We start from the raw sequence: 16,135 nt of genomic DNA, 5'->3' as shown, positions 1-16,135 counted from the left end.
GTAAGGAGGGTACACTTAGTTAGGGGTGGCAACGAGCTCGAGTTCGACCTTGAGCCCAACTCATTGGATCGATTAATAAACGAGCCAAGCTCAAGCCTACTAGAGCTCCGCTCGTGAGACTCACGAGTCGGCTCGAATATATATAATATATATAATATATATATATATATAATAAAACTATAGAAAATAACATATATAATAAAAATAGTATAATTATTAATTATTATAATTCTTAACTTTTAAATATAAAATAATTTTTTTATATATAGTTTTTATTTTTATAATAAAATATTTATAAAATATATAATAGATATTTTTATAAAATATAAAACAAGCCGAGCCGAGCCGAGCTCGAACTTATGAACTTTTGACTCGAACTGAGCTCGAGCTCAAGGTTCTGGGTCAAACCAGGCTCGAACTATTCGGCTCGTCTCTGCTCGAATCCACCCCAACATTACAATTAATTTATCCAAAAAAAATTACAATTAACTTATCATCAACCAAAAGAATGAATGAAAGATAATTAAATAATCCAGTATCCACCAATGCTAAGAACGAATCCCTTCTCAGTTCTCGCAGATTTCATTGTCACTGCAGGGAAATGAGGTTAGCTTGGGGCACTCAAACTTGTACAGGTATTTGAGTTCCGCAAACACTTGCAGCAATTCGACCTTCTCCATCTGGAACTTCTCCAGAAATTTTAGATGCAAAACTTGGACCTTCCATGTGAGACGCTGGGTATTGCCATGAGTCACCAGCCGTTCAAGCTTTCCTCCTCTGACGTACAGCTTCTTTAGGTTACTCAGTTCGCTGGGACTGAGCCAATCTGGTGGATTTTCCTCTGGTAGGCATCGAACGTCGAGTTTTTCAAGGTTCGAGGGAAATGAAAAAGACGGAATTGTTTTCGAAGCTCCCCATGTTATTGTTAGCGAACGAAGAGCTTCCAACCCGTTCAACTTAAATTCTCCTGTTTCAGTAGTTGCTCTGTTTTCTATGTTGATGTTCAGGCTCAGCTTCTTTAGTTTTTTCAATGTAACTAAATCGCTCAGTCTGCATACATCTTTGGTCTTGGAGTTACAGATTATAAATCCTTTCAGCACCTGCAACTCAGAGAGCGAGCTAAGACTCCTGGGGATGTACTCTAGCAAGAAACAATCAGACAGGTCCAAGTGAGTTAGGTTCTTCAGAGATGCTATCCCGGCCGGCAGTTCCTCCAGATTTTGACATGCTCGGAGATCCAGAATTTTGATATTGATGAGCCTGCCAATTGAAACTGGAAGCTTCGTTATTCCGTATATGCCCTGAAGACTCAGATAACTCAAATGCTTCATAGATCCCAAATCTTTCAGAAAAATTTCGTCCTCCACCTCAATGTGATGCTTCGGCCATCTCTGCCATTTACCCAGTTGAAGAACAACCAACTTCCTCATCATCGATAACCCATCACTCTTGCCATCCTTTTTGAAATCAAGATACTGGGCATTCACATTAAACAGTGTCTGCAGGTCCTCGTGATAGAAATTTCGTAGATCTGGAGATCCTCTATTGGTTGTTACCAAGCATGCTCGACGAGAGAATTCATCTGCGCCATTTTCAGATCGGGAAAATTCAGCGGGAGATATGGGATTGCCGCTCGAATCGAAGTTAAAGAATCTCAATTCTTTAGCGACAGAAATCACCATACGTCGAATCCAAGGATGCATTCTGCAGCACTTTGCGGCTTTAGATCCTCTTTCGTAGACGGGCTCGATCAAGCCAACACTCATCAGCTTACGGAAGCATTGATTGCCCATCTCCTCGGCGGTATGGTTTGCGGTGGGAGTTACGAATCCCTCACCGATCCACCAGTATATCAAGGGCCTCTTCTTTATTACATAATTTTCTGGGAAGATGGAGAAGCAAAGCAAACAGAGCTTCTCCGCGAGTTCGAGATTGTCGTAACTCAGCTTAAGCTCGGTCATGCCCTGGCTCTTTAGAATCTCCTCTTCCATATGGAGATCTTTCCATTTTTGTGACGTTTCTCGAACAACAACGTCGGGATCTTCCTCCGGCTGCGACTGAGAAGAGGACGGGGAATTGTTGGAATCTATGTTATCTACGAGAGATGATACTCGCACTTTCATCCTGGCGATGCAATTGATGATATGTTGCAGGTTGGAAGGGATGCCATTAATTTGGTTAGCATCTTGATGGAAGAATCTTGATAAAGCATTCAAGTCTTCTAGGATGAGTTGCTCCCAGTTTTTGATTCCGAGTCTGGCGTAGTCTTGCATGGATTGCAGTTCTTTCTTCGCGAGGTTGAACAACCATTCCTGCATCTGAGATGAATTATTTGTTCTGCGATGCTTTAATTCCTCCAGTTGCCTCAGCAAATCCGGCAGAATATCTTCGGAGATTCTTCCGGTCACCGCGACTGAAGAAGAACCGGGAAGATTAGACATGTCAAAAACTTCCTATTGGAGAGGTGAAAAGTTGCGGCCTGTGCTCTTGATTTTCTTCTCGGAAGGACTCATAAAAACTCCGCAATGAACAGTTGACAGTAGTGGACAGTTCGGACAAGAAAAATGGAGACTTCAAATAAGACTTTGGGTTGGACAATTCAATTCATTCAAACTATTAATACTTTTCATTTGCACAAACACTCCCTCAACTTTTACTTTGTAACAAATACTCCCACCAGAATTATGCGTATAATTGTGGTGGTAAGGTGATCTGGGATGGTCTTCTTGCAGGACTTAGGTTAGGCTTTGTACTTTGTAGGTAGCGCAAGTTTTTTTGGACAAGAGTCCAGAGAAAAGGGGAAGAGGATTTTCGGATAGTGGATTCCTAAAGTTCTCTCTCTCCTTTTTGTAGTGGCAATCTCGAGGTTATATGGAGAAGAGCCCAAAAGAGGACTTTTCTATTTGAGGAAAGAAATCTTTGTCCATGCGTCAACCATTAGATGATTATCATTGAGGTTTTGCCACATGTCTAGTAAGATATGGATTCTTGCTATTTACATCCATCTATGGATTCTCTCGCGGCCTCATCATAACTTGCTGTGACTGGAAGGAGCATAAGTCGCTTGTGAACAAGTATCACTGGTTTTAGGCTTTATCAATTGTTCATCAAACATACTGCTATTTTATGCTCATCGTAGGGTACTGGTAGTGTATTAAGTCAAGTCCAGACTTGCAATATTGTTTTATGTCTATCACAGGTCTCAGGTAGTACTCTTTGCTCATCACAGGTCCCCAAAGAAATGCCCATTGCAAGTTTTAGATGGTCTTCTATGCTCATCACAAGTGCGTGAGCTTTACATTACTTTGACAAAGCATCATTGTGCTATTACTTTGACAGAGGTGAATCAGTTGCTTTGGAAATTTATGTAGTCTTTGTTTAAGGCTTCTATTGTAATTCTAGTAATAACAAGCTACGCGAGTTAAATTGGAAAAATAATCACATTCAATAATCACATTTATTTAAGCGATTTATATTTCAATTAGTTTTCTAAATGTAACATTGAAGTCCTTTCGGTTGCTCCAATAGATCCTTGCAAATTTCTGGGTAGACTCAATGTTCAAATGAAATGGTTAAGGTTTCTTTTGGAGAAAGGAGTGAATTTTTTGGGGAATTACAAAGACCCCCCTTGTACTATGGGGTTAGGGACAAAGTCCCCCAATACTTTTTTGTGACAAACACCCCCCTAAATTTTAGCCACAAAGACCCCCTTCCATTAGTGTTCCATCAGTTAATTTCAAAAAAAAAATATTCTCATCCAACTATGTATAGTTTTCTAAATGTTGAAACTACCATTTTTGTATTATTCATTGTCTTCTCCATTGAAGTTAATTGAAATGACTACGATAAAGAGAGTGGTTTTGAGACGTTAAAGAAAAACACACCTAGTCTATACTTGATCTGCTTGCGTTTTATGATGAAGAAGATGAAAAAAAAAAAAAAAAATGAATCAGAAGACTTAACCAAAGACAACATCAAGGCCATTATCATGTTATATGAAATGAAACTCAAAAAGAAGGAAAACGATTATTGACCCACCAGACCAGATTTATATATTTTACCATTTCTTCATCTCATTATCGATTATATCTCTGATTTTATAAAAAATTATTAATTTTCTTTACATAATAGGATGTGATGTTTGGTGGCGCGAAGATTGTTGCATTGGAAATCGAGTGGGTCATGGCTGAGATGACGAGAAGTCTAGAGGATCTAGAGAGAGTTCAACAAGAACTGTTGGATGCCGTGGGTTTGGAATGAAGAGTTCAGGATTCGATCTTGACAAGATAACTTTCCTTAGGTGTGTAATAAAAGAGAAACTCCGACTCCACCTGCCCATCCCACTCCTCCACGAGACGACAAAGGATGCTGAAGTTGCTGGCTACCTCATCTTGAAGCAAGCGTGGGTAGTAATTAACTCTTTGGTGATTGACCATATTAGGAGTAAGGTTGCTGCACCATAAAAGGTTGCCACATCATTAGATAATAACCAAGACTCCACTGGAGCCGGATAATCTCACTTCTAGTCGATCTAGGATAACCTCTCTCTAGATCGATTATTTTTATCCTCTCTATCTCTTTATCTTCTTCTTGTTGTAATCTATACAAGATAGTCTTGTACTTGGACTCTGCTTCTTAATGTTACATATTGAACAAGGTTCTGGTGATCAACACCACCGAACCATTTTTCAATTCATTCTTCTTTACTACTTTATTTCAAACTTGGTATCAAAGCCAATACCACCATGTCCTTGATCAATAGGTTAGCCAAAATAGAAGCCAACGGTCATGGATTGTTAGTCTTTGTTGTGACTCCACGAGCTGCAATGTCGATGCCAAACATTAAACACTACTTACCTATAAAGTTAAGCGACAACAATTATTTATTGTGGCTTGCGCAGCTTCTTCCTATTCTTAGAACTCACAAATTGATGGGAATGGTTGAAGGAAAAACTCCAACTCCTCCCAAAGAGATCAATGATCCAAAAGATCCATCAAGGAAGATCTTCGACCTAGCATATAATCACTAGTATCAGTTGGATCAACTAGTACTAAACTAGATAGTTTCATCACTCGTTGAAGGTGTTCTCAGCTAGGTCATAGGCATGTCTTCCTTAGTCGCAGTTTGGAGTGCATTAGAAGATCTAGAGTTCTCCAACTATGAAAACAACTTCAGAGTCTCAAGAAAGGTGCACTTTCTATTTTTGAGTATGTTTAAAATGCCAAAAGTATTGTTGATAATCTCTCGATTGTTGGTGATCCTATTTCAAAACAAGATCTTGTTTTGTATATTTTAATTGGACTTGGACCTAGAGTATGAATCAATTATTACTGCTATTACTAATTGATTTGATCTTGATAAGTTAAGAATTTTTTATACTATTGGTCAACTACTTAATCATGAGTCTTGGCTTCGAGAAAACAATCAACACTCTAAAGCTAATGACCATGCCTCTGCTAATATTGCTTCCTTTGGCAGCAAGAACAACTCACAACAGCCACACAACATTTCATAGCACGGCATAGGCTGAGGTGGTCGTGGTGGTTATACTAATGGTTTGGGTTGCAGTAGAAGACATAACAACATTGTCTGTCAATGTGCAACATCCCTGGCCATGGGATATGGAAGAGTAATCGTCGATTTGATCTCTCATTCCCTAGTGGTGATCGCCAAAATGCTACAAATCCCACCACTCCTAAACCAACCGCATTCCACACCGAAAACTCTTCACAGTTTGGTCCAGCATGGTGTCCTGACTCAAGAGCGATATCACATCACATTCGAGCTTGACAATCTCCATTGTCAATTAGTAAATTTTCCAAAGATAACAATTATTTTTGAGTTTCATTCATCCTTTTCCCTCTTGTTGCTCCGAGGACCCAGTAAAGTTAGACTTTATCAGTTTCCAACTTTAACAGGGATTGATCTGTCTTCATAATCGTCTATTAGTAATGCAGTTACATTCATTGGAGAGAAAGCCACAGTTCAAATCTGACATTCTACCAAAATTATTTAACATGCTATTTCACATTTTCGTCTTCAATACAATGATTCATTTGATTCAATAGTGTGTGGATCATGTCAACTTGGCAAAAGTCGTCGTTTACATCTTTCAACATCTTCTACTTATTATAATCATCCATTAGAGTTAGTTTGTTCTAATGTATGGGGAGCTGCCCCAGTATCTTCTAATGGTGGAGTTAAGTATTATATTTTATTTATAGATGCTTTTTCAAGTTGGCTTGGATTTTTTCTTGAGCCAAAAATATGATGTATTTCATATTTTTCTCAAATTTAAACATGTTAAAAATTTATTTGATGTAAAAATTAAGCTATTCCAGTCAAATTGGGGAGGAAAATTCAAATTGGATCATATCTATTGGATTTATACTAGATTCGAATCGAATTTAGATTGCAGTCAAATATTGAATAGTGTTAATGAGTTAAACCAAAAATGATCAAAATATCATATATTACTAGGAATGGCAACGGGGCAGGGATTACATTCCCCATCCCCGACCTTGACCCCCAAATCACCCCCCATCCCCATCCCCGATCCCCGTCGGGGAAAGGAATCCTCCTCTATCCCCGACCCCAATGGGGATGAATTCTCCATCGGAGACCCGAATCCCCAAGGGTCACTGCACTTTATATATTTGTATTTGTCAAGGATGAAAATTTCATCATATATCGGCCCATATCAGGGCCTTCCCGATACACCCCTACAAGAAATGTGTCAAGTCAGGCTATGGTTCAGAGGGTAACCAAGACTTAAACCGACCCCTCTGAACCAGTTTAAAAAATAAATAAATAAAACACAAAAAAGAGCATCAATACAGGTCAATACATATCGATATTTAGAACCTTAGTATTTATAATCTTTCCACGCATATCCGATATCCAGTGTATCATGATGCGTATTCATTTCCAAGCTTAATGACAGACTTTACAATAATGATATTTTGAACCTTGCTATTTGCTAGTATATTAATCAAATTCAAACGGGTTTTGATTGTCGAAACTCTACCAGTCATACCTTTTGGGTACCATAGATATTGCTTTATTCTTTCAATGCATTGAAAGTGAAAAAAGTCGAAAGAGTGAAACTTGAAAATAAATTTTCAGAATTTGTTTTTGAAACAGAAAACGAAAATTCTTTATTTTCATTATAAGAAAAGATCAAAGAAAACAGCAAGAAGGAAAACAAGCTTCCTATAAATGTGAGCAATACATTACTTTCTGTACATTGGTTGGAAATGCAAACCAACCTTAGAAAAAATGCAGGTCAACACTAACCCTATATATAAATGTAATCTGGGTCTCATGGATTAAAGAGCTTTCGGAAAGGCCCGTCCTTCCGATCTTTTGCAGCTTCTGTTAGGGCAAGGAATCTTTTAAATCCAGTAGTGGCAGCCCCCCTTCCAAGTGCAGCTGCACGAGTGAGTACATCTTCTCTGGAGGCAATTACTCCAGCTGAGGCCGAATTTGCAGCAACAGGAGCAGTCGGTGCAACTGGGACAGCTGGAACAACAGACTGGACAGCTGGGGGTTGTGTGATCCCTGATCCATGCTTGTTGAAATCATCAAGTATAGTTTGCTGGTCGGCTTTCTTCAGGCCCTGCATACCTCTCACATTAGTGAATCTAGTGTGTAAACAAATCTAAACAAGATACATGGAACATGATTTTCTGAAACTTGGTTCCTGATTAGTGGCCAATTTTGTACTACTGCTGCTATGTACAGGATGTCATCTCTGAAAAAAACTGTGGAATCCACCATTCAGAATCATCTAAGACTAAAGCTGATGGCTCACAACTATTTCAGCATTCTTCATCCCCAACAGTTACATTAAAGAGTAAATATTTGAAAATTCATTGCGAGGCTCAGCACCTCAATCCTTCGGTATAAGTTTCTTGATCTTTTTCTGTTTCGTCATTCAAATAAAAGGTGCATTACTCTTTAAAATGCTGATTTGTTATTTCACTCTGGCACCAGGTTTCTAAGACAAAAATGTTCAATGGAGTAAAACCATTTCCTTTCATTGTGTATCCTACAAATCATTTACTTCCATAATTTAATTCTACAAACTTGCAACAACAAATCCTATGCCAACATAGACATGGTTAAATATCAGACAAAATTTGCCTTTCTTACTTGAGGGTGAGGATCAGGGCCTTTGCCGAAGAGGTTTACAATGTTTAATGGGAGTAGTAACAGAGGTAGACTATTTCCACTGGTATAACAGTGAAAAAAATCTGTTATGCCAGTAGATTTTTTTTTTTTTTTGATGAATATGCCAGTGGATTCATTTATAGATAATATACATATAATGTTATTGAAAATACTATATTTTATATACTAAATTAGATAAGACAATAAAAGCACATTATAATGATCATAATGGAGACTTGCTTAATAATAGTAGTTATATTAGGGCATTATCTACATACATAACGTGCAATAGAGTATCAGTCAAGAGATGAAAATCTGAGTGAGTACTGTTTCCTAAGACAAGTCGCCATAGATCATCTTCTCTCAATTCTCAAACAAATATCATCTTGGTATTAACTTTAAAGTGACTTTGGCTGGGACCAACCCAGCTCAATGTCAATTTATTGCCTTACAGTTGCCAAATTGTTCTTTGCCAGATAAGGTGCAAATGTGGCCAGAAGCTTTTTATATTCAATAGAAGCTATAAATGATACTGCAATACAAGGTGTAGAAGTGATGCAGCAAACCTTGAGCTCAAGAATCCTCTGAAACTCCAAAGGTGTTCCCTCGGGAAGAAGTGCTCGGTATGTATCCCCCACAGAATCTATTGGAGATAAAATGACCTGAAGAGTGAAAATAAGTATTACATATATTAGCTCATAATTACACCTGAAAGGGAATGCCCAACCCTTGTGTCTCAAGCATTTGGGAGTTTTTATTTTTTCTAGGATGCAGGTGGTCTCTGGCCTGATCGTCATCTACTAGAAGCAAAGCTACATATCATTGTCTCCCCCATCTTTGGATGACCATATAAATCAAAATTTGATGACTTTAGGTAACACAGGGGATTCAGGTATTGGAGTACTTAGGGATCATCATGGTACACTATCATTGATATTTAATCAGAACCTATTGGTCAACAGATTTGACTAGAACTGAGTTATTGGAATTTTTCCAAGGGCATTGAGTATATCCCTAAAATACAGAGATATTATAGTGGAAGGTATTCAAGAGTAATAGTTGATTGGCCCCAAAACAAGTAGAAACATATTGAGAGAAATAAATCCAGCTTTGGAACTGAGGGCATTAGCTAGGAAGGGAGTGAACAGAAATCAGTTGTACTGATGGGTTGTTAACTCAGGGAGTTGAATCACATGAATATAAAAATTGGAACCATTGGGTAAGGCAGAAGAACTGACATATATCTTGAAGGTGCTAGGTACACTTCCCTTTGTAATCAAAGTCATCCTTTTCCTTAATAAACATGAATATTAGCAACCAAAAACAGGTATCCCTGCTTAAATCCCCACCTTCAAGAGTGCTTCAGCTTTGCTCATCTCACGGCTGACAAATTTTGAGTAGCTGGCTGCACCTGATGTCTGAGAGAGAGAGAGTTATCAACTGAAGATGATAAATGAAGATTTCAACTAAAATTTGAAGGCAATGAAGTACAATTGCATATTCTGAGTTCCAAGAAGTCAAAACACACAAATGCATGGACAAATATATCAAAGATATCTCATCTAACCACAGCTAACACATCGATTCATGTTCACAATCCAACCAACTCTACATTTCTCCTGATCCTCATAGTATAATTTTTATTTGCAACAGCCATTGAGAAAATCACAACAATGGGATGGAGAGGGCATCTGGTAAATGGATCTATTTGAACTTGTCTCAAAAATATACTGTAATAAACTTTTTCCATGATTTTCATACAGAAGTGAAAGAGATTTTTACTTTTCAGAATCAAAATTCCCTGAATGAAGTTAAAATGCCTTCTAGGTTTCTACGTTACTGAAGCATACCAATAAAGTTCAATCAAAATATCATTAAGACCATTAAAAGATATATTAATGGGCTAGGCAAAGGATTTTCTCTGTATCAAGGATGAGGAGTCAAGTGATTCCTCTATACCCTTATGCTCATCTTTTGTATCTTTACTCTGATTTTTGCTATTATTGGTTAATGATAAAATAAAGGAGGGTGATAATGATAAAAATATAATGATGATTCAGACAGGTCACATGGATAGATTGTATTTATATATAACAAAATTGGAAGCCAAAGCCATTCATTTCTAACATTTTATTTGACAAGGACTCTGTCTGTATTAATTCACCAACTCATTATGGATTTATCTCTATAGTTTCCATAATTATATGAAAACTGTGTGTGTGTGTGTGTGTCCGTATATTGTGTATATATATGTATATGCATGTATACACATTGTTTCATATTGGACAAAAACCTTTATAACATAGAATAATGGTCGTGCAGATTTTCAGGTATAGTTTATTCAAGTATTGCTGCTTACTATATGAAACTGAGGATTGAACAATATGTGCCAATGGTACATAATAGCAAGAATATTTGCTGCTTGCACAGCATCTGTACGAAATGCATGTTCTTTTTTCTATATCCAGCCACAGAAAATGTTTGCTTTAAAATATATATCAGTCAAAAAAGCAGCAAACAAAGCTTGTATCAAAGGAAGATAGAGCCTATTAAATTTAATATACAACTATGTTTCAACAATTTACCTGCTTTCCAAGGGCAGGAATGTCTAGAAGAATTGTTTTTACAGCCTGAGTATCCAACAACATCTGCAATTGCATCAAAACAACAAATAAAACTCATTACAAAAATACAGGGCAACCCAGTCTTCTAGACTGTTGGGGATTAATAAAAAGTGTTTTCATATTACCTATAAATAAACAAGCAAATTAATAAAAGGTATTTTTATGGCTAGAACTTTAGAGGATGTTTAGCACATCTTTTCCGCACATTTTTTTGCCTGCAGGAAGCTCGAAAAACAAAAAAAAAAAAGGTCTTTCTCCGTTAGGAAGCTTGAAAGACCAAAAAATGGTCTTTCTCCGTTTGGTATCCGGTAGATTGGAAGACCAGAAGACAAGTACACAAAGACCCAAAAAGCTGAAAATTAGGATGCTTCAAATGAAGCGTTTGGTCTTTCGACACTTGAAAATAGCCTTCCGATCTGTTTTTAACATCCCAGTCGACCAAGATGCTTACCAGACAGTCTTGGTCTTTAAAGACAAGACCCCAAAAGCTGAGTACATCTTCTGGTTTGCTGGGTTGTCGAAAGATCTACATAGAAAAAACTCACGAAACAGCACCTAATTCTATATCGATGATGAATGGCCCTTATCTTCTAGACTTCTAAAATGGGCATAAGGTTATACATGGCTGACATATGTTCAGGAGTAGTTCTTAGCAAGGTACGAGGTTTGGGTCAAACAGGTTCTCAATCCCAGATTAAACAATAAAAGCAGCACGCATCATAAATATGGTGGCAAGGAAAAATGCTTCCCTTAATCTGCCTAGTTTATAGATATGGTCATTGGGGTGCAAGTTGGGACTTGATTTGAAGAATTGACACTGGGCAGAGGGCCCAATCAAATTTTAACAAATCCCCAACCTTAGTCTACCCAATTTGCACCCTCATATGGTGAGCCCTCCAATTTATTGAATACAAATGCTGTCTCTGGATTTTATGGATTTCCTACACCTTTAAAACCCCTGCCCATTTTTTTTTCTTTTCAATATGAAATGACAAACCTCTAAAAAGCACAACTGTGATATAATGGTGAGTCTCTAAATATAATTTATGGCTCTATAAAATGCCAAGGATATCTTGTTCTTCCATTGCTCTCTTGCCAAGTATCTTCAGCTTAACAGACTAATTATGAGTGAACCGGATAATGCTATTATGTGGCCTAGAGAAGGTTCGGCTTAACAGACTAATTATGAGTGAACCAGATCACCTATTTATGCCACATGGATAAAAGCTGTCGTCAATCCTGACCATCCTTTATATGTACAAGAAACATTTAATGTTACAGTTGGTGTCATGGGACAGTCCAATAGAAATACATGGAGCAACAGGATCTTTAAAATATATACTTTATTTTTTTTTTCATTTTCTAGCCTCTATTCTCGATGTTAAGACTGAAAATACGATCAGAAATGATAATGCTCATCTAGTAATTAATTTTCTATCAGCTAAGTCCTGCACCCCTGCATGTATCACACAACAGTTCATTGGTGCAATTTTGATATTGATGGACATTTCACCCTGTAGAGATCAGAAAATTTCCGGGATATTTCACTAATTTCATTAAGATATTTGAAAAATCCAAAAAACAGGAAAACTTTCCAGTAACATGGAATTAGTTGATAAACTTTCAAGAAACCATTAGAAGCATAATTGCACATTTAAGGCTCAAAGAACAAATGTATAAATCAATTAAGACAATATTAGTAGACTTATATGTATCTTTCTCTTTGTCTCCCCTTTAGTCTTTTGGCCATCTCTTCATTACATGTCACTTTCCATTTTGAGTGTGTGAGAACGTGGGTTCCAGTCCGAGAGTGGACACTTTGTGCAAAAAAAAAAAAAATGAAAAAATGAAAGAAAAAAAAAGAAAAAAACAACATTGAGAATCCTCTTCGTAGTTGATTTTTCTGTTTCTTTTAAATTATAGTGACTTAGTAAAAATCATCCAATCACTGATTTTCCATTGGTTCCTTTTAGGAAAAGATATTTTAAAAAATCATGATTTTTCTAATAAATATCATGATAAGTTTTAATAATATTCTAAAATTTTAAGGCATATATGTAGTCTATCAATGATATCCGAAAATTGCTAACATATCAACAATCTATCAAAAATATTAGGAAAAATATTGTAGAGAACACTGATGTGGGCCCCACAGCTACGGTCCCACTATGTTTGTAGGGTAGAAGATGTTCTAGTCTGCCTAGGGTTAACTATTGGTCATTTAGTTGTTTCAGTTGTTATTTATTTCAGTCTTATTTTTTGCTCTATTTGTTATGTAAAGACTAAGGGCAGATCTGTCCTTTCCATGTAATGAGCATAACCTATAAATATTAGTTAAAGTGGCGGCGGCAGGACATTAACCTTCTGCTCCTCCTTTCAACCCTTGTGTTCTATTGCTTCTCCTCCCTCTTCCTCTTCTTTCCTCTTACCTTTCTTCTTATCTTCGATCCTGAAATCCATTAGAGTTCAAGACTGATAACAGTCTTGAACTTCTACTTGGTATCAGAGCTAGGGCTTCTCATGTGATTCTAGTCCAGCCGACCACATGAGAACCATCTAAGACTGGAAGCTGAGAAAGCAGAGTTCGTTGACTGGTTCTTGGAGATCTCCAGAGGATTAGCAGCTGTTTGAAGAAGTGCCACAGTTGCAGCGAGTTGGTGATCAGGAAGAATCAGAGAAGGCTAGGGTTCGAGTAACCTTGGTAGGCAACGAACTGTATCCTATTGTAAGTCTTTTATTTTCTGAGAGAAGTAACATCAGAGAAGATAGGTTGGACCTATCCAGCAAGGGTGGCCGAACCACTCTAGGGTTTTATCTCTCTATTCTCTAAGGTTTTGTCTTATCCCTGCGGCAAACCCTAGTATTAGGCCGAACCTTGTGATCTTATCCCTGCGGCAAACCCTAATAGTTCTCCTCAACATTGATCAGTTTTAGGGTTTCATATTAACCCTAATACAAACCTTATCCATACGGTACTGTCTGGAGTGTACGGCTCTTAGGACTGATTAAAACCTCAAATTGGCTTCAGCATATCAGATTGCTCTTCAAACTGTTTTTCAGTTTTCTTTTGGGGTTTCGAACACTTCTAAAGGGGTGAAAACAGTTCGGACTGTTGCTGTTGTGTGTGGTTATTGATTTCAGATCAGTCTTATACATGTTTCATGCACATCTACCGTGAGTACAGATTGGTTTTATACTGATTTTGTGACTGGTTGGGAGTCCTAGTGCTGGTTTTGACTGTAGTAACCATAATTTTGAGACTTCTGGTTCTTGACCGAAATGGAGTTTAAGAATAAGGCAGAAGGTAGTTTTGGGAACAGCAGTTATGGTGGTGGTTCTGAGACAGGTTTTCAGATTACAACCGTAAAGTTTGATGGATCAAACTATTTGGAATGGGCCCAATCAACCATGATGGCTATTGGGGGAAGGGGCAAAGTAGGGTATCTCTTGGGAGATGTGGCAAAACCTTCCAAGGGAGACCCAATGTATACCAAGTGGGTCCAAGAAAACTACTTGGTTATGACATGGCTCTGTAATTCTATGCAGCCCCATATCAGCCGAAATTACTTATGGGCAAAGACAGCCAAGGAGATATGGAATGTGATGAAAGAGACTTACTCCCAACCCCTTAATGTTGCCAGATCATATGAGTTGAAATGTGAGGTGAATTCCCTTAAACAATGAGAGAAACCGGTGTCGGTCTATTTCTTTACCTTGAAGTCCCTGTGGCATGAGATTGATCACTTAGAGACTCTTGAGTGGGAGAGTCCCAAAGATGCTCAAATAGATAGAAAGCACATCGAGACAAACAGAGTGTTTGAGTTCCTAGCAGGACTGAATTCAGAATATGATATTGTAAGGCAGCAGATTTTGACCAGAGATAGTGTGACCCTCTTTCAGGCATACTCCTTAGTGCATAGAGAAGAGACCAAGAGGAAAGTCATGATGCAACCTCAGCCGCTTACACCTGCCTTGGTAGCTGTCAAACCCAAAACAGAGGGTGATTCAGAGAGGGACAGAAAGAAGGAAGATAAAAGGGATGTGGTGTGTGAGCATTGCAAGAAACCTAAACACACAAAAGAAACATGTTGGAAGCTGCATCCACATTTGGTCCCGACAAAGTTGAGAAATAAAAGGGGTAATGCTCATGTGGCTATGACTACTGATTCAGCATCCTCATCTGGCACGAGAGGCACACCATTAGAGACCTTAGCTGCAGTTCGGGCTGCTCTAATACAATTGGAGAAGGAAGTTGGCAGTTCAGCTCAGTTACCGCAGTGATCATCAGCTCTGGCCACATCGGCCTTTGCACACTCAGGTACTCGAGCCTCAGCCTACCATGCCTCTGCTCCAGGTACTACTGAACCGTGTTGGGTAATAGATTCAGGTGCATCCGACCATATGACTAGCTTGCCCTCTTTGTTTACTACTTATCACTTATTTTCTGGTAGGGATAAAGTATCTATAGCTGATGGCTCTCTTGTCCCTATTTCTGGCAAGGGTGACATCAAACCGTCGGATACTATATCCTTGTCCTCTGCCTTGCATGTTCCTAAACTGGATACTAACCTCCTTTCCGTTAGTAGTATTACCAAACATTTGAACTGCTCAGTAACTTTCTTTCCTGACCAATGTGTTTTTCAGGACCTGGAGATGAAGAAGGTGATTGGGACTGGCTGTGAGACGAATGGGATCTATCTGCTCGGGGAGAGTTCTCGTCGGGAAGAGTCAGTGGATAAGAAGTTACTTGTTTCTCAGGTTGTGAGTCCGGTTATGCTTTGGCATAACCGATTGGGTCATTTATCTTTTCGGTCCTTGAAGAGTCTGTTTCCTACTTTGTTTGAGTCTGTTGAGTCATCTCAGTTGAAGTGTGAAAGTTGTGAGTTTGCTAAACATTGTAGAAACTCTTATTCATTGAGTAATAAAAGGAGTAATAGTTCTTTTGATATTGTGCATACTGATGTTTGGAGGCCATATCACATTCCTTCTATGGGTGGGTACAGGTATTTCTTGTTATTTGTTGATGACCACACCTGGTTTTCTTGGGTTTATCTTATGCGATCACGAGATGAGGTGCTTGCCCTGACCCAAAACTTCCACCAAATGATCCTAACCCAGTTTGATGCCAGGATAAAAGTGCTTAGATCTGATAATGCAAAGGATTACTTTGCTAAGCCATTGGCATCGTACCTCCTTAATCATGGGGTTATCCACCAGAGCACTTGCCCTCATACACCTCAACAGAATGGGGTTGCAGAGAGGAAGAATAGGCACATCTTGGAGGTGGCTAGAAGTATTATGTTTACTTCCAATGTCCCTATTCGCTTCTGGGGTGATG

The 16,135-nt window shown here is 38.3% G+C and overlaps 2 protein-coding genes across 4 annotated transcripts in view; both read right to left on the bottom strand.

The window, feature by feature from the left end:
- Nucleotides 1-566: 566 nt before the first annotated feature.
- On the bottom strand, nucleotides 567-2,441 carry LOC148846055 (disease resistance RPP13-like protein 4). Its single transcript, XM_088955914.1, has one exon. It carries the CDS (start codon nucleotides 2,439-2,441, stop codon nucleotides 567-569), a length of 1,875 nt encoding a protein of 624 aa, XP_088812040.1.
- A 4,687-nt stretch (nucleotides 2,442-7,128) lies between these two features.
- HIT1 (Membrane trafficking VPS53 family protein) overlaps nucleotides 7,129-16,135 on the bottom strand; it is an 81,777-nt gene continuing 72,770 nt past the window's right edge. For all 3 annotated transcript variants that reach the window (XM_088954406.1, XM_088954407.1, XM_088954408.1), the window contains 4 exons: nucleotides 10,759-10,821; nucleotides 9,523-9,591; nucleotides 8,740-8,835; nucleotides 7,129-7,619 (listed from right to left, as the gene is read on the bottom strand). In XM_088954406.1, the coding sequence (XP_088810532.1) occupies nucleotides 7,323-7,619; nucleotides 8,740-8,835; nucleotides 9,523-9,591; nucleotides 10,759-10,821 (525 nt within the window). In that variant the 3' untranslated portion in view covers nucleotides 7,129-7,322. The remainder of the gene's footprint in view (nucleotides 7,620-8,739; nucleotides 8,836-9,522; nucleotides 9,592-10,758; nucleotides 10,822-16,135) is intronic.

Source organism: Nelumbo lutea, chromosome 7 (genome assembly GCF_056320005.1).
Source record: "Nelumbo lutea isolate HS-2025 chromosome 7, American lotus-T2T, whole genome shotgun sequence".
Classification (NCBI taxonomy): domain Eukaryota; kingdom Viridiplantae; phylum Streptophyta; class Magnoliopsida; order Proteales; family Nelumbonaceae; genus Nelumbo; species Nelumbo lutea.
Note: the sequence above shows the minus strand (reverse complement) of the source record. Positions and strands in the feature narration are given on the sequence as shown.

Excerpts from the sequence above, each read along its gene's own strand:
- LOC148846055 (XM_088955914.1), bottom strand. The coding sequence starts at position 2,441 with ATGTCTAATCTTCCCGGTTCTTCTTCAGTCGCGGTGACCGGAAGAATC.